Source organism: Epinephelus fuscoguttatus, linkage group LG7 (assembly GCF_011397635.1).
Source record: "Epinephelus fuscoguttatus linkage group LG7, E.fuscoguttatus.final_Chr_v1".
NCBI classification, from domain to species: Eukaryota; Metazoa; Chordata; class Actinopteri; order Perciformes; family Serranidae; genus Epinephelus; species Epinephelus fuscoguttatus.
Window position 1 is genome coordinate 7,086,623 of NC_064758.1, and position 19,463 is coordinate 7,106,085.

The 19,463-nt window shown below is 39.8% G+C and overlaps 1 protein-coding gene across 2 annotated transcripts; it reads right to left on the reverse strand.

Annotated features, from left to right (window-relative positions):
* Positions 1-846: 846 nt before the first annotated feature.
* On the reverse strand, positions 847-19,380 carry LOC125892001 (alpha-1,3-mannosyl-glycoprotein 4-beta-N-acetylglucosaminyltransferase C-like). Of its 2 annotated transcripts, XM_049581696.1 has the most exons (6): positions 19,173-19,380; positions 12,850-12,948; positions 12,665-12,760; positions 12,398-12,548; positions 6,415-6,669; positions 847-5,197 (listed from the first exon to the last, which is right to left on the reverse strand). In XM_049581696.1, exons 2-6 carry the CDS (start codon positions 12,943-12,945, stop codon positions 4,293-4,295), a joined length of 1,503 nt encoding a protein of 500 aa, XP_049437653.1. In that variant the 5' UTR covers positions 12,946-12,948; positions 19,173-19,380; the 3' UTR covers positions 847-4,292. The 2 variants fall into 2 exon arrangements, with proteins under 2 accessions (XP_049437653.1, XP_049437654.1); XM_049581697.1 differs by lacking the exon at positions 12,665-12,760.
* Between the last annotated feature and the right edge of the window lie 83 nt (positions 19,381-19,463).

A 19,463-nucleotide genomic window follows, 5' to 3' on the forward strand; every position in this document is an offset into this window, starting at 1 on the left:
AGCAAAAAAGCATATCAGTTATCTACAGCAGATGAAAACATAGCCTCTATTTTGGGCCACACAGCTTTGCTTGGAATTGCTGATGACCAGGAGGGAGACACAGATGGAATATAGTATGTTGTCTGTTTTATGAAACAGATTTAAGTAGAGTTTATTAAACAATGTCTTTCATAGATTTGAGTGATGACCACAGTGCGTCCCCAGGGACACAGGAGAGAGTGCACTTCTAATGTATACATCACATATGTCATTAGCTGTTTGAGCTGGCTCATGTGGGGCCCTCAGAGGAAACACCATTCATTTGTGCCATGTTGCAACACATCACATGCCCGGATAATCTTGCACAGCTTTTCTGGTTGATATCACGATATACATGAAGGTGCATCCAGCCACAACAAATTTGAAACTGCATGCTACCAAACCGTAATACTATGCATTTATTTCAAAGTGTTCATAGCAATATCTCACCAAGGAGCCATCTATCAGGACCTACATAAGTTTTCTCCCTACTCTGATTTGTGACAGTATAAACGAGTCATGGGTTGAGCCGAATCATTTGTCAATACCATTTGCACATCTAAAATGATTTGGATATTGAAAAAATGAAAGTGCTTTCTGCTTTCAAATACATCATCCTACCGAGGTTCCCTTATTGTAACGTGTGCAGTCAATTGCTCTGAATGCATTTGGAAAACTGGGCATTGCTGTGACTTGCTGCAATAGGCCTGCTCGCCTGCAGTGCATAGGAATCTGATGTGCAACGTTGTACCTCTGCCTGAGACTAATAATGCCATCCCACACTGTTATGTCCCTATGGGGATAAGGGAAGAATATAAGAGAGTGTAGTCAGGTGTAGATTGTCATTTATTGTCAAAGGTGCATAAAAAATAAGTGATGAAATATAAGACAAGAGCACAATCACAGATAAATCAACTGAGGCTGGCACATAAAGAAAACGGCAGCGAATGGTGCTGAACCACTTAAAGAATAAAACAATCTCCACTAACTAAATTTTATTTCTCTTTAGCTGGCAAAAAAAAAAAAAAAAACCCAAAGAAAATGAAAAAAAATGCAAAAAAAGTACCTGCCTGTATCAAGGAGCAATGAAAACTGTTCATATAAGAACACACAAAAAATGCAAACAAACAAAAACAAACTAATCCCTGCCTAGTCCCAAAATCACAGAACTGGTCTCTTTGTTAATAGCCTGTTATATTGCAAAATCCAAACACAAGATCAAGTACAGAGCATCCTAGTTACCAATATCTCTTAAGAGGCACAGTGGTGAGATGTTCAGTTTGTTTGTGAATGTTCAATGTTGTTTCAATCTCAGTGATTAGAGAAGACAGCCACTGGTTAGGTGGACTGGACTGGTGATGTCAGAGCGAGGGGAAAAGGTCATGGCCCGAATGGAGCAAGTCTGGAAAGGCCAAACCCCTCTGAACAGGAAAATCTCCAACAGTAGGGACCAATCCCAGGGAGGTAGGCTCCAGATTCTGTCAGCATGTGAGAAGGACAGTGCATCCCTGGCTAACAACAGAGGCCAGAACACACATGATGGGCATGACATGGCTTAATGTTGTCTGAGATATTCCAGACCTGCCTGCCAGATACCCATGAAATGTGTCTGTTGCAAGGAACCCAAGAGTTTTAGAAACCTGAGGACTGATACTGTAGAAACTGCATGGTTTCTCTGGGTCCGGCTGGACCATTGGATCCCTTAGATGCCTGAAGCAAGAGCCAGAAAATCAGAACAATCTCTAAATACTTGTTCTCATCTTGAAGATCCCCTTATGCCTTGCATTAAAATAGACTTTGGGTGATCAGATTGCTGTCCAATAGTGGCTGGCCACATGAAAATTCAGGTGTAAACGCACCCAAAACACATTAAGGGTGGATTGTTAACACATTGAACACAAGTGTAAATGCCATCGTGTTTTCAATCCACACACAACAACTAGATGGCCGTAAATACAAACAGAAAATGCGTGTGACTGTACCATACCAGTGATGTACCTGCCATTAGCCAGTTAGGGAGCTAAGCTACTAGCAATACAATGTTTTCCATTGGCCACTGTAGTTCTCCCACACACTTTGAAGTTTTCAGTAGTCTCAATCTGCAACCTCACAACTAGATGCCACTAAATTCGACACACTACACTAAACCTTTAAGACACTTGTGGAAGGAGTCAGGACGAGATAAGTGTCTGCTTTCTGTTTGGTCTGACGAAAGTATACAAGCAAAATGTGGCATTTCATATTGCAACTGAGCCACTTACAAAGAAATGACTAAGCAAATGGTGGGAACGGCTACAACCATTCAGTTGTTTGAACTGAACAGAGTGACTGGATCTCAATGTGGACACCGGAGACACATATTAATACCAAGTGTAAATGTAATCAGGTTAAATCATATCTAGGTACAAGCTGGATACAAGCCACATTTAAGTGCAAGGTATAAAGGGGGTCACAGTCAAAAAGGTCCTCCTACATCCAGAGCAGCCATCCTTTTGTACCAATATTATGCACAGCTGCAGTTATTTATAGCACCCACAGGGTTAGTTACTAATCATCTATAGAGAATGGACAGGTACATCACATCAAGTAGGACAGGGTTGCCATCATGTGAGGTACTCATCCTGTTATCTCTTGTACCAAACTATGTGCACTCAGTCCAAAAATGAGATTACAATGTCTGTGTATGTGAGTGGAGGTAGTGCAATAGGGGCTGCAGTGTTGGGCTGCCAAGTCATATGGTTCTATGTTGTTTATCCTGATGAGTTTGTCCCAAGTGGCAACCTCTGGAACTGAAAAATAAGCCAACATCAATGTACCAAAAAGTTCCTGCAGTTCCTCTGACGGTCTCTTGAGGCTGGCTCCAAAAAGCGAGATAATCCCAACAGACCGCCATGTTAAAATAACCAACTTTACAGCAGAAATAAACATGTTTATGGCCTGGTACAAAAAAACAGTTTTAGTCTCTCAAGCCAATTTCAAAATTCATGACAACTGCATCGTAGGGGAATTTTCTTATGACTCACCCCTTTACATTTTATTGAGGCTTAAGGTTACGGGATGGCCAAAATACCGAACTTTTTTGCAGTCTATGGTTTGTCCAAATACCTGCTTGACCGCTGTAGCAGGTACAGGTAACAGTGCAATCCTCACAAGACGGTACCCCTGTCCATAACTTTTAATACGGCCTGACGTCAACTTCACTTTCTCTGTAAACTATCAACAGTGATGTTTCAGACTTCATTAAAGGCCTGAAAACAGCAATTATTTAACAGTGATATCCAAGCAGTTCACAGAGAATAAAAAAATATATATATTTATATTATAAAGATAAAATGAAAAAACAAATGTCAATTGTAAACAATATAAAGGTCTGAAAATGTAGAAAAATGCAGTACACTAATTAAACTATTTACAGTGCAGTTTGAAAACGGTAAATTGTCCATCAGAGGTAGAGCAGGTCGTCCACCAATCGGAAGATCAGCGGTTCTATCCCCGTCTCCTCCAGTCTGCATGTCGAAGTATCCTTGAGCAAGACACTGAACCCCAAATTGCTCCCGATGATGATTCCAGCAGTGTGTAGTGTGTTAAAGTGTTGTTAGTGGCAGGTGGCACCTTAATGGTAGCCTCGCCCACCAGTGTATGAATGTGGGTGTGAATGGGTGAATGTGACTCGTAGTGTAAAAAGCACTTTGAGTGGTTGGATGACTAGACAGGCGCTATACAAATGCAGTCCATTTACCATTTACATCTCAATATAGATGTGCGTGTGTGTGTGTGTGTGTGTGTGTGTGTGTGTGTGTGTGTGTGCGCGTGTGTGAGAATAGCAAAAAATATGATAAGCAATCAAACTCTGTGAAACTGGCTATTTTGTTGTATGTTACATTCTGTGCCTCATTTTTCATTTCCACTTCACTATATCACTCTTCAAAGGAGGTATGCACATTCTCACTGCAAATTCTTCCTTCATAAATACCAGCTTATGCATGGGAATAGTGGTAAGCATGCTTGCTGTAGCTGCTTTTACTGTAGCTGATATGAACTTTTATCATTGCAAATTTCCTCATGTTGAAGAGATGTAATAAGTTATCACAAAGCTTATCATCAAACATGTTCATATTGACAGATGCTTCAAACCAGTTCATTAAGGACTGGGTTGTTGTTTCATCAATGACACTGTTTACCAAAGCACAAAGTCATACTTTTGGTCTGCATTTAAGGTTCAGCAGATCAAATAAAGACAAATTCTTCATCTAGAAGGAAGGAAAGTTTCACTCCTAAGCTGGGTGTGGAGGTGTACTCGGCTTAGTTGTGATCCTGATTGTTTTAATGATCACCCAATCCTTCTGTCCAGCTGTGATTTTTATCCTCAGACAGGAAGAGGCAGAGCTATACCTTTTGTCCACCTCTTGCATCTCAAACCTCCCATTCTCTAATGTCCCCACTGACTGGAACTCTTTACAACACAACTCCTGTTTCTCCGTGGTAATCACGTCATGACCTATCTCTACCTGAGCTGACTCTAGGAGGTCTTTGCCACCTGACCCCGTTTCTACAAGTATCCCTGTCACTACTGTAGGGTCTCTGAATACCACAGTCAGGTGATTTCCACTTTCCGGGGAGCGTCCCCAGAAATATCCCTCTCCAGCATCCCACGCCAGTTTGGGGACATGTTCCTTGTAAGTGGACATATTAGAATAAACCACAGCTGAGGGATTGCTATAGAAGTCCTCCTCAAAATCCTTGTCCTTTAGCTTGTTGTATGTCCCTTTGAACGAGGAGAAAGTCCCCATGTGTTGGAATAGCGAGGGTTTGAAGATGATTGGCTGTTTCTGAGTAAGCAACACTCTGAAGTGAGACATCAACCAGTCGCAGGGCATTTCCTGGTAGAAGAGGAAGAGAAAGCGAGCCAGAAGAGGAAGATTTTCTGATTTGTAGAGTTTCCCAATGTAGCCAAGGGCTGAGAACTCCAGCATTGTCCAGGTGGTCTTCTTCGCCTCTTGCTCCTTAACATGCCTTTTGATAGTGGACAGGAAATTTTTTGCGCAGAAGACGTCATCTTCCAGCTGGAGGTAGTATCGGCCAAGACCGGCACTGTAGTGAACCAGGAAGGAGTAATCCAGGTTCTGCTTGGAGCGGAATGATACCCTGTCTGGAGCATCATTGTAGTTCCTCTTTAGGCCTGCAGGAGAGCCAAAGAGAGTTGTATCAGTATCACGGCATCAACAAAAAATACTAGACATGGATGTGAATGCAGGAGTGGAATTTAGATTTCAAAGGCTGGGGAGACACAGTTAGTACAGGCACATATAGATACAGCCTGTGTCTAGACATTGTTAGGGGGTGTGGTGAGGATGGGGTCATCTGTAACCATGACAATACACAATGGTTTGAATGTTGCTGCAAAGAATCTACATATTTTAAAACGTGTGTGCTTCCCCTTAGTGGCCCAGATAATCTATGCAATCACCACAATTTCAAGGTGGACACCTGAAATTAGTGTCAACAATTCAGTATCTGAATAAATGTCTCCCCTTCTGTTTCTGTATTACAGTGATGAACAATGGCCAGAAAAGTGTTTTATGCAGAAGAGTATGATGTAACAGAGAGACTGACCATTGGTATATAAAATGTCATCACTTCATCATTATATCCTATTAGACATTTCTGTGAAATGTTGTCATAATCAGCATATGAATTGTTGAGTTACAGCTAAAACATGTTTTATGAGGTCACAGTGACCTTTGACTAAAATCCAGTCGGTTTATCATTGAGTCCAAGTAAACATTTGTGCAAAATTTGACAAATTCCCTCAAGATGCTCCTGAGATGTTGTGCTCACAAGAATGAAAGGAACCACGTCACAGTGACCTTGAACTTTGACTTTTGACCGCCAAAATGTAATCAGTTCATCCTTGAGTACGAGTAGACGTTTGTGCCAAATTTGAAAAATTCTTGTTGAGGCGTTCTTGAGATATCACATTTTTGAGAATGGGACAGACATATGGACGGGTGGTCAACCTAAAAATATAAAGCCTCTGGCCATCGTGCACAGAGACCTTTTCAAAATATAAATTCATATTATGTCCTTAGTTGGCAGCTTGAATGGGTTTAGGGGGAGGGGGAGCTGGGAGGACTAGGAGCTTGATTAGGCACTGTTTCCTTGTGGTCTTTGGGCATATAATATTAGCTTATATATATATATATATATATATATATATATATATATATATATATATATATATATATATATATACATATATATATAATATTAGCTTTCAGACTGTATAAAGTGGAGGGGTTCAATACTGTCTTCTGTAAAAGTGCAGGGGAGGCATGATGTCCCCTGCACCCCCTCCCATTGAAATTACACCCATATGTAAATGAACATGCACTACACCTGTAACAGAAGGGTACACATCCTGAGGAACATGGAGGACCAGTAGCTGGCCTTGTTCCAGCTCAGAGGGAAATGCAGTTTTGATCTCCTTCACTGTACTGACTCTCCAGCTGACATCGAAGTCGGCCAGCAGCACCACCACCACCATGGAGGAGCGCTCTTCAGGAGATGACTGGGAGAAGAGGGACTGCAAGGTGGGGATTAGATAGCTGCCCTTCTTCCTCTTCACCGATGATAATCCAACAGATAAATACCCTGAAACATGTCAGGACAGAAAAGTGAAATGTGTGAGGTTGTTATATCATTCAGTAACATCAGACTGTTGGGTGAGCATTCCTATGGAGGCCCAGTACTCATGTTACAGTAAAACAAGTTTGGCCTATCCTTAGGCCATGCAGGGGGTATCAGGAAGTCATAAATCAACTGGGCCCTCTGTTAGGTGACACCATTCTCTAACCATTGTGTAATGTACCTTTAAACTGTCCTTGACTCCTACTCCCACCCAAGCACTTAATCTACATTGTATTTGCTTAGTGGGTGTTCAAACCCAAATCAGCCATGTTAAAACAACAGCGCTTTGCCAGATGATGTCACGTCTCTGCAGAACTTGTGCCATTCTCAGATGACACTCTGAGTGCGGCCCAGTGCTGAAAAGTACCTACGTACTCAAGTGCTATATTTAAGAATGGTAAAACTTCAGTTAAAAGCCTAGTCCCTTTATCTAGCCCGGTGTGGCTACACATGTTGACAAATGCACGCCTGTCTCAATTAGACACCTGGTCTGGATGCCAAGCAGTTCTTTTTTTTTTTCTTTTTTTTTTAATAGAAGTTCCTCTGATGTATAAAACCAGGTTTTTGGCTACCTCAAATTATGTGAAAAAAAAGAATCAAGAGAGATTTTCATAAAAATCAATCCAAGTTGTGAGTATTGTTTTAACAGGATAAAGTTGTGTTGTGTCGGTATGCCGGGTGCCTCTCTCTGATGTGCTGCCTCTTGGTGCTAGATCAAATAAATGATTCATGATTGATATATTGCCTGAAGCCTAATTCTTAAACAAGTAATATTCATATTGATTTAAATAAACAATTTGATTAGATTTTACCATCTTTGCTGAGCAACAGTTTTCTGTGAAAGGAATAAAGGCCTGTCCCATATAGAAGACACCTGTCCCAAATATAGGCCTGTTGACTTTCTGTCATGGCGGTGTAGGTGAGAGACATGAGGTAGTGGGCTTGCCTGTCACATTAATACCTTTTTACACTGATAAACCACTTATGCTGCAGCAAGTCAAAACTCATAGGCCTAAATACAACACTGAAGAGGAAAATGAGCGATCACAAACATTAAAGCAAATTATTATACAACCACTCTCCACAAGCACAGCTAGCAACAAGCTAACCACAATGGCGGCTGCTAACAACGAGGCCAGACTGGATAAAGAAAACGGCTGTGGAAGCGGCTGCCTCTCCATGGACAAGCTGGTGGCAGAGTTGGCTAAACAGCATACCAGTCTCAAGGAGGATATGTCAACTTTGATTCAAAACTCTATTACTTTTACATCTACATCTACATCTGCATCAGTGCAGCCTTGTCTGAAAAATGTGCTGTGTTTAATGAGGTTAAAAGTCTGCTGTGGGCGTCGGTAGCTTAGTGGATAGTGCCGGTGCCCCATGTATAGAGGTGATGCCTCGCGGCGGAGTTCAACCCCCGGCTTGCAACCCTTTGCTGCATGTCGTCCCCCCACTCTCTCTGTCTCCCCATTTCACACTGTCCTGTATATTAAAGGCAAAAAGCCCCAAAAAATAATCTTTAAAAAAAAAAAGGCGTACACTTCAGGCTCCAACGCCCAGCCTGATTTTGGGTTCCACTTGAAGAGGGAGAAAATCTAACTTCCAACACACTCAAAGAAGCCAAGGCATTCTACACTGAACGGTTTAAATAATTTGTGAATGACACAGCTCTGTTAAAAGGGACTGTTGTCCATGTAGCCTTTTTTTTTTCTTTTTCTTCTTAGACTTGGGATCAGCTGATTTGGACATTAAAGACTACACTTGCTTCCTACAGGTGCTTGCTTTCCAGCTGCGGACTCTAATTTCAAGGTATTTATGTTGTCTGAGCTTTGTGACTGCATTACTTTCAGTGACCTTTAGTAACAGAATTAAGTCTGATATATCAGGTGTGTTGATTTTACTGCAATCCTGTTTCATATGAGGCCATATATATATTGATACAGCAAGAACACTTAACCCCCCCCCCATTATTATTATTATTATTATTATTATTATTATTATTACTATTTTAGCATTTCAGTTTGAGCCAGTGATCATTCTAAGACCATTTACTGTAACGGCTGCACACAGGCCCCACTCATTTTTTCTTCAGACCTTTGGCGTGATTTTGACCCTACAAATTACAGAGTTGGGATCATCTTGACCATTCTCTTTTGCGTGGGTCTATTTTCATTCTTATTTCATTCTCAATCTATTTCCATAGGACACTATACTGTTGCCACTTTTAGGCTGACCTTGTTCAGTTGCTTGTTCACTTCTATCACATTTTAGGTTAAGGCATTTATAGTATATGCATAACATAAGGTGAAACAGGAACCTCTGTAAGTTGGTTTATTGTGAGGTTGCAAATGTGGAAGTTATACTGTCAACATGGGTTCTCACAGCTTGCCTCAGTTTGGTATATATTATTCTGTAAGTATTTTCGTTTGTATTATTTTTATTTTGAGAGACGTGAAAGTCTTTACAAGGTGCTGGAGTATATGTCAATCAGACAGTTGTGGTGTGATAGCATGACTGTGTATATATCCCACAATCAATCTGATAAATTTCTAACACTCAACATCAAGGGCTTGAATAGCCCAGTTAAAAGTAAAAGGGTTTACACAAGCCTGAAGAATCTCAATGCAGATATTATGTACTTACAAGAGACACACCCCTCAGATCATGAACTGAAAAGAGAGTGGTTTCAACTGGTGTTTGACCTTCTTTAATACCAAAGCAAGAGGAACTGCTGTCCTCATAAATAGGAACACCCTATGAGCATTAGATGTGGTCTAACTGTGGGCACTTTCCTGCATTTCATCTAGCAGTGTAGTAAACTACAAGGCTTTTGGCAGGGGATCTGTGATTGCTTATCCACAATCCATGGAGTCACTTTCTGAATTGATCCAGAGGTATACCTTTTGGGCAACCTCTTAAATTCTAATATCAGACATAGCCATTCCATTAAGCTAACAGAAATCCTATTGGCTGTTCCCAAAAAATGTATTGCAATGAGGTGGAAGTCAAATCTCCCATTACCTGTTGGGTTGTGGCTCTCAGAAGTGAAAATTTGCATACCTCCAGAGACAATAACTTACTCACTAAGGATTAGATACACTCTTTATATAAAATATGGCAAACCTTTATTAACTACATGGAAAATCTCCCATCCCATATGGTTGAATGACTTTCTGCATGTTCTCTCTATTTTTGTCACACTAGTACTAAAATAGACCATGTAATTGTGGATAAGACCTATCTCTCTTTTTTTCCCCAACATTTTTGTAGTATAGTACTTAGTTTTATTAGTTACATTTTTATTTACATCGTTAAGTGCCAATTTATTTCATTGTCTGTTAATTTATTTTTGAAGCGTTTGCAATGTAAAATTGGTGTTTGTGTATTGTCAATTTGTGACTGTGTGCTTTGTGTATTTTGAAAAAATAAAATAAAATATAAAAAAAATAGGCCTGTTAAGTTCAGTGATTTGAGCAAATAATAGCCTGGGCTACTAATTGAAGTTTTACGATATACATTCTCAGTACTTATACTTTTAATTATTTTCATATCCTCTCTGTCCAGTGAAAACCACGTATCTCTAGATGTGTTGATTTTAAATGTTTTTGATAGACTGAAGGATGAAATATTTGTTTCTTTATGGGCTGAGAAAATTCTCCTACTTCTTAAACTAAATAAACACTGCAAAAATCCTCTTGGATCAGCTGGAAAATGCACCATCACTAGGGCTGGGTTATTAAAAAATTATGATACCAGTAGAGTGCTTCATTTGATATCAATAGTGTTAATGTAGTGGTCTGTAGTATAGCCATACTTTCAAATATTTAAGTGGCATCTTGGCATGCTACTAGATACTAGTTGGTACTGGGTTAAAGCTGACTTTTTAGAGAAATGTGGTTCTCACAGGAGTGCAACCCTATGAAAATATCATGATCTTATAGAATACGATGCATTGCTGTAGATTAAACTACCCAACAGGACATATGAGTTATAGAGTTAAAATCAGCACAACCTCTACAGTAGTAAAATGTAACATACACATAAATACAGCAATGATATTACTCCCAAAACATCACATATAACCAAGGCCGTAACTACCATTGAGGACACCGAGGTCATGACCTCGGTATTTTTTCCCGACCTAAATGAATGAATAAAATGAAAATAAAAATAAACCATTTCATTTGTGCGGTGAAAGTACGTGGGAGGACCGATGGAAGGTGATTGAGTGACTCTCTCTTCTCCATAATAACAATTATTTAAAAAAGAAAATTCTGGTACTCTTGTTTGATCAACGCAGTTTTCATACAGCTTTGCACACACATTATTCTTAGATGGATTACTCACGAATGCAGGGTCGCACAGAAATGCCACACATATCATATGAAAGTGCAGGACCAGAGCTTTCCGAAGATACCACACACATCATTGTGCTGTCATCCCATCACGCTATAAATCCAGATTAATTGGCTACAAAATAAAAACCTGACGAATTTCTTTATAATCCATTATACAGATCTTCTTATCAGTCACTTCATATAGTGAGGAATATCGTATCTTACCACATCTTAGGCTTGCATGTGTTTCTCCCTGTCTATCCACATTTGTAGTCTGGCTTTCAAGATGCAAATATCTCCATATTGTCCAGTTGTCACTCCATCAAACTTTGTATGACAAGACAAGCGCACTTCACCTTTGCGCACCCAGACAACTGTAGCCTAATTATGTATGCATGACAGGGCCGTAGTCACCATATACATTGAGGGGGATATAAAAATTAATATAACTGACAACTGACAGATGAAGAGAAGTACTTCCTGCTAAAGAATAAGTGGTTCAAACATAATTATAAATACCTGTAAACAAAGTCTGGTGAAAGGCAATTGCACTATAGTATGAAGTGGGAAGAGAAACATGATAAGATTGGATTAATCTAATATGATGTGTGTAGTTCTTTATAGATGTAGCCTCTTAATTTGGCTGTCAGAGTACACCAGATTGAAGGCTTTTGATATATAATTGACAAAAATTTTTGACCCCCCCACGTGCACCACAACTAAATGACCTCGGTATTTCAAAAATCCTGCGTACGGCCCTGCATATAACAATTAAAAAAACTGACAGGGAACATTTTAATGCACAATAAATACTTTCACTTTTGATATCTTAAGTGCATTTTGCTGATAATACTTATATACTTATACTTCAGAAAAGTTTGAATGCAAGACCTTATTTCTTTACCTTCAGTAAGTTTTTTTTACACTGTGGAATTAGTAGTCTTATCTGAACATTCGTTTCAACACTGATGCAGCCTTAGGCTAAACTACACTAGCTGATCCTGTTTCGCTTGACTTGTTTGTTCATCGATCGAGTTACACTAGTTACACAAACAGCCACTCATTATCAACACCTATGATTTTGTGGATGAATCATGACTCTTGACTCGTCTTGCCAAAGGCAGACAAGTCACCTGATTCCAGATTTCCTTGTGTAACCAATACTGTGATACAGTTAAACACCTTGCACCACTGTAAAATTTTACTATGAGTCAGTAAGAGATCGCTTTGGATTCTAAATCTTTCAGTGGTCTCTTCCTGCAACAGCTCAGAAATAACTTTTGCACAAAGTTAATGACCATCACATCATTTCACCTTTACGTAATAAAAAGGGACAGACAAGGTGTGTCACTCACTCTGGTGTGCAGGTGGTGTTCCAGCAAGCAGCTGATAGGACACATTGAGAGGCAGGTAATCTCCCTGATCGACCCAGGAATCCTTCTTAATTGGCCTCTCTGCTTGCCAACTTAACTCATTTGGTATCTCTTCTTGTGCTTTTGTCAGGCTCTGCAAAACAAATACATTTATTGTGTAATTACAAATTGAATACATAAAATGTTTTGTTATAAGGAGTTGTGCAACACTGTTTTCCATGCATTGGAGACAATAAAACAAAGTGCAACCTTTGATGTGTTGTACTTAAAGCTAAAGAAGGGCAGTGAAGCTTTCTGGTAAAATCCTCTTTCATGTTTGTTTGAATTGGCTGTATACTTTGTTTCCTGCAAGCAGCGGAAATGTAAGTGTTACATCTCATGGGCTGATATATAAGTCTTTCATTGTGTGTGTATGTGTGTGGAAGTGTACTCACAGCAATAAGGGGGTCCGAATGGATGATGAAGTACAGTCCCCCAACGAAAAGCAGCACTGCCAAAACAACATTCTTCTTCTTTGAATGGCGTCGCATTTCCTATCATTTACCCACGCACGCACACACACACACACACACACACAGTGGATACTCCATTACGTTGGTGTGTAACTCAGTCAGCATGTCAGTAAATAATTTAGCTAATAGTTAATGAATGTTTTAGAAGGCTCAGACACAGCAACAGGTTAGACTGGACTGTATGTTGAAGAGCCTAAACTGACATAACTAACCTGCACTGGCTCTCATTTTGAAAGTTTGCACCATTACACAATGTTATCCCAGCATACTGTTGAGTTTTTGTGCCTCCCTGCCGACAATAGCCGTGGCTGTGAACATGTTATCTTACAAATACTTCCCAGGAATTTCAAATCATGTTTGACGTTATGGGAATTTTCTCAAATTTGGCACAAGCATCCACGTGGACTCAAGGATAAACTGATTAGAATTTGGTGGTTGAAGGTCAAATGTCAAGGTCACTGTGACGATGTCTGTCACATTCTCATGAACACGGTATCTCAAGAACACCTGTGGGAATTTCTTTAAATTTGGGACAAACATCTACTTTAACTCAGTGATTAACTACATAGGATTTGGTGGACAAAGGACATGCAGGTTAGGTTAACTGGTGACTCTAAAATTGGCTGTCTCTATGTGTTAGCCCTGTGATAGTCTGACAACCTGTCCAGGGTGTACCCTGCCTCTCACCCAATATCAGCTGGGATAGGCTCCAGCCCCCCGACGACCCCTATCAGGATAAGCGGTTACGGAAATTTAATGAATGTATGGATAACTGTAGTCCACTAACTCTGGTTTCTGCCACAGCATTCACACCAGTGTCTGGCTTGTTGCTGTGCTGCCAACAATGGCATATTATTCAAAATGCCTGCAAGATTTACCACAGGTAAACTTCAACTATGTGCACAAAACTGCAGATGCACTTTAACCTGCACTCACCAGGAAATGGGAGAGAGGTTTAAAGTTGTACATATCAAGTTATGTCAACAATTACAGGGATAAGTAATTATGCCTATGGCCTAAACTGATGTCTGGCTAGATTAAAAGAGGGGTGACGGACAGAATGTCCAGTTTTAATGACCCAATTCTGTATTTTTTCCTCAATATTCAAGAAAGACCAAGACACAGGTGTAGTGTATGAGTGTGTGTGACAAGACTGTAGGATGAAGACTGCATCTTTAAGATATGTTACTGTATGTGTTTGCGTTTGGTTAACAATCTTCCTGGGAATTTGTTTACTTTAAAACATATTAAAGCAAACAGTAAAACTTTAACCTTAACAAAACTGAAAGAGCAGGGAGTCGAGCTTGTCCCCAGAAACTGACTCATTAGGGGCCGGGCAGGCAATCCTGCCAGGACCCTCTTGTTTTCCTGCTTGTTCTTTCTTCTTCTTCTTCTTCTTCCGAGGAAATCCTTTTTCCCATGTGCGAAAAATCACCAAACTTTGCACAAAGGTCCAGTCCTATGCCAGATTGCTCAGCTGCAAACACAAGTCAATAGTCCTGATGGTGGCACTACAGCAAACGTCTAGTTTCAAGTTCACAACTTTGAAAATTCACAACAAATTAACCGTACGTGCTATAGCTTCGCAACTTTCACCAAAATGTAGCCCTAATACCGAAGAAACTTTTGCACATTTAAAGCTATTGCAAATTATGAAGTCCATCACAGTTTTTTTCAAAAACTGTAAAACTTCTTAAACCTATCTCCTCAACTGACACCAAGCTTGCTACAGAGCATCCTCAGACTGTCCTCCACAAATTGTCCTCACAGATTTTTGATTTATCAAAAATTGAGCCTACAGTGCATCAAGATGTTTGACTGTAAACAGCACTGTAGACATATACTTGCAAATTTTCAATGTTCATGTAAAAACTTTACAAAATTTTGGAGTCATGGTAGATGATGTTAGGCAAATATCAGAATTTTATATACAAAACTGAATTTTTGACAGCATTTTGAATTCTGTCCTCATGTGAACCATTGCTGTCAATAGGAATAGAGCATCTTTACACATCAGTTTTTAACCCCATTTATTACCAAGAACTTCAAATTAACCCTCTTCCCAGCATGAAATGCAGCCTCACAGCCCTCCTAAGCAGAGCCAAAGATGCAGGTTGGATCAGTGAATGTGAGTATGGCTTTCTTAATTGTGAGTATCCCAGAATGGCCGCATTTTACATACTACCACACCGGCACGGTGGTGTGGTGGTTAGCACTCTCGCCTCACAGCAAGAGGGTTGCCGGTTCGGGCGTGGGAGCCCTTCTGTGCGGAGTTTGCATGTTCTCCCCGTGTCAGCGTGGGTTCTCTCCGGGCACTCCGGCTTCCTCCCACAGTCCAAAGACATGCAGATTGGGGACTAGGTTAATTGGTAACTCTAAATTGTCCATAGGTGTGAATGTGAGCGTGAATGGTTGTTTGTCTCTATGTGTCAGCCCTGTGATAGTCTGGCGACCTGTCCAGGGTGTACCCTGCCTCTCGCCCGATGTAGCTGGGATAGGCTCCAGCCCCCCCGCGACCCTCAAGAGGATGAAGCGGTTAGAAGATGAATGAATGAATGAAGATTAAATTCTATTACTGATTTACTGATGATATTTACTTACATTTTTTCAGGTAGTGAGATTGAATTACAATCATTTCATTATTACTTAAATTCAACTAATGAAAACATAAGACTAAAGATTAAATACTCCAAAGAGAAAATCAATTACCTAGATCTCATCATTTATAAAGACAATGCCAGTTGGTTACACACCACTTTATTTCGTAAGGAAACAGATCGTAATTCTCTTCTCCATTATCATTCATTTCATCCTTCACACTTAAAAACAATATCCCTTATGGACAATTCCAAAGGGCTAGACATATTTGCGACTCCAACTCTGATTTTGAAAAGCAGGCAGAGAGTCTATCTAAACGATTGAGGGAAAGGTCTTACAAGCCATGTGCTATCAAGGCATTTTTTTTTTTAGAAAAAGTCAGACATGTAAATTGCAGTGGTCTATTGTGCAAATGCAACAGAACAGACAGGAAGTGCTCCACCACATTTTTTGTTACATGCTACAGCACTCAAACTCAGAAAATCAAACGGATCATACATTCCAATTGGGCTATGCTAAGAAGTGACCCCATTTTGAGAACTGTCTTTCAGGAACTACCAATTATTTCATACAAACGAGCTCCCAATATAAAAGAAAAATTTGTACACAGTTATTTACCATTAGGCAAAGAAGACATGATGTGGTTAAAGAAACCCTCAGGTACTTTCAGGTGTCTTATCAACACATGCAAGCACTGTCCTAATGTGGTTCAAACAAAGACATTCACTGATTTCAAAACAGGAACGACCTATAAAATTGATAAAATTGATGTAACAAAACGAATTTCATTAACTGCAACACAACTTTTGTGGTATATTGCCTAACATGCCCATGCAACTGCTTTTATGTAGGACGCACAAAAAGACACCTTAGGATAGACTTTCAGAAGATAAATACACAATTAGGACACAGAATGAGGACTACTACTACATGGCTAAACACTTCAAGGAGGTACATCAAAGTAATGATTCTCTCTTGAGAATAGAAAGTTTATAATCAATACAGATGTCCATTAGAGGTGGAGTTCGGTTACGTAGACTCCTCCAGAGAGAAACTTTTTGGATTTTCAAACTTGATGCAATGATATATCCTGGTTTAAATGAGGAAATTGATTGTACACCCTTCCTTAAAAATATCATTATATGAAAAGTGAATTGTTTCTTGTTGTTGTTGTTAATATTTGTTTTGATAGTAATCTTCATTATCCAGATATTTTTTACTATTATTTTTTTAATTGTTTTTATTTATTTATTTTCTTCATTCATTCATCTTCTAACCGCTTCATCCTCGAGGGTCGCGGGGGGCTGGAGCCTATTCCAGCTGACATCGGGCAAGAGGCAGGGTACACCCTGGACAGGTCGCCAGACTATCGCAAGGCTGACACATAGAGACAAACAACCATTCACGCTCACATTCACACCTACGGACAATTTAGAGTTACCAATTAACCTAGTCCCCAATCTGCATGTCTTTGGACTGTGGGAGGAAGCCGGAGTGCCCGGAGAGAACCCACACTGACACGGGGAGAACATGCAAACTCCACACAGAAGGGCTCCCACGCCCGGGATCGAACCGGCAACCCTCTTGCTGTGAGGCGAGAGTGCTAACTACCACACCACCGTGCTGCCCTTATTTATTTACTTTTATTTATTTATTCAAAAAAATTATCTTATTGTATTTTTTTTTCTCTTATTATGTATATATTTTGTATGTGTGTGCATGTGTGTATCTTCTATAAAATGTGTGTGCTTGACTCATGTCCACCCTCTTGCACCCTGACGAAGACCAGAGAGTCGAAACCAGTCGGTGTTTTAAAAGTAAGCAGCCAAATATTTGAAATAAAGGCTTTTTAATTGAATTCAAGCGCATCTGTTCCTGCTCGACGCATGAATGCCTGAAGTTCATCTTTTCGTAGTCGTAGAAAAAAACTAAACTAAACAAAAACAAACAAACAAACAAACAAAAAAACATGAGAAGCTGCACCTTGACAAAATAAATCAAAACCTGTACGACTGGACCACCTGGTAATTTAATTTGAAAGGACAGACAAAGGCAGAGGCCACGCTCAGCAGTCAGACAGAAGTCATGCTAATTTACAGGGCTGGTACCTGCAGTTATTTCACAGGCTAGTTAATAACGGAAATCCAAAGTGTGGGATCATTTTGAGAAGGTGAAGGGACAAACCCAAGGTGATATGTAAACTCATCTTCATTGGTCGACTACAAACATGACATATCATCTAAAACATGTAAGTAGCTACATGCCCATTAGCCACTTAGCACAATCATTACTACTTTGCCGACAGCATCATTAACAGGCGGCTCACTCAGTGTGTGACGTGCATTTGTAGATAAAATATAGGCCTATATTAATGAAGGTTCATTAGTACCATTTTGTATTTCTCTGTAATGTAGCACAGTGTTAACAATGTTACTGATACTATTCTTTCTCAGACCTTGAACTTAAACCATTGTGTTGCCCCGCCCAAAATAACTTAATCAATAGGCCTATTGTAAACATGCTGGACAAGTTGACTATTTGTTTTTTATAGGTTTAAATCAATTTATCAGTTCAGTCATTAATTTGTTAAATTATTAATGTGACTCAACATTTTATTAAACTATCTATTAAAAATTATTTTTTCTGCCATGCTTTCCTTGTTCTTTTGCTGCCTGTTTCCTTGGTGCCACATTGTCTACAATGGAACTGTGAGTGTGCTTAACAGTGATATCTAATTCTGGACTATTGTGGCTGACATGGACTCACTGCATCATCTTGGGTTTTTTTTTAAGTGGAAAAAAAATTACTAAAAATGTTTGCAATATGACAGGGTGGCACACACTAGCATAAGTCATAAATTTATGGCACATAGTAGATTGGGAAAATATTTTGATTATAAATCAAACTGTCAATGAAATACAACATCCTTCAGCCATTTGTTGTTATAGCCTTTTTATTTTAGCTGCAGCACTCTCAAAATGAGAAAATGAGCATGCTGGGACCAATGATTTGTTTTTCACTCTTTGCTCTGCCTATCCTGTTATTTCAAACTAATAAAAATCATAAGCTCATGTGAAACACATGTGTAGTTATGATGCAATAATACATTTGGTGACTGGCTGCTAATATTTTAAGTAGCCCATGATGTGAAACCTCATTCGTCCCTCTTTACCTGATGGCCCATTTTACATGACTTCAGCGCATGTAGCCTATACGTTTTCAGTGGCTGTGTGCACCTATTTCAATGGTATCTATCAGCCTCCCGTAAAATAAGCTATTAAAGTCGGAATTATCGTTATGTAATGATACTAAATTTAGAGGTTATACAAATGAGGCGCGGCTTTGACCGTTGACCTACGTCGTTTCAACTGCTAACCGAGTAACATTCGTTGTTAGTTAACTAAGGTAGCACAGTCTTATTACGTTAACGGTTAACGTTTCACCAGAAAGTTTAAAAGGAAAGATAGTTTAAAAGAGACTAATACATGGAGTCAACACATACACTTTCCCCTCAGAAGTAACAGAATAACTTCCGTTTGCTTAACATATTACAGTCAGGGCACTACATATAGTAAAGTATGTGTTGTGAGTCAGACAAGGTTAGGCGACTGTTAAAATAGAAACTAATGTCCAGCACGTCCACTCACCTCCTTCTGCCTGTTGACTTCAGCACGGTGTCTCGCAGTTACTGTCAGCGGGTTATGATGTTGTACTTAAAAGGAACGGAAAATCAGACACGGTGTCACCGGAGAGGAAAACACCCGATGACAATACAAGTGCACGTGTGACAGCCTCGCCAATCGCCACCACATCCTCTCAGTTTCACTCCAGTCGGTTCATCCACAACGCTGCGCGCTGAAGGGGCGTGGGTAGGCGCGCGGGTAGGCGCGCCAGGTGGCCGTGACTTGATACGAAGCAAGTGTCGTCATTGTTGAATG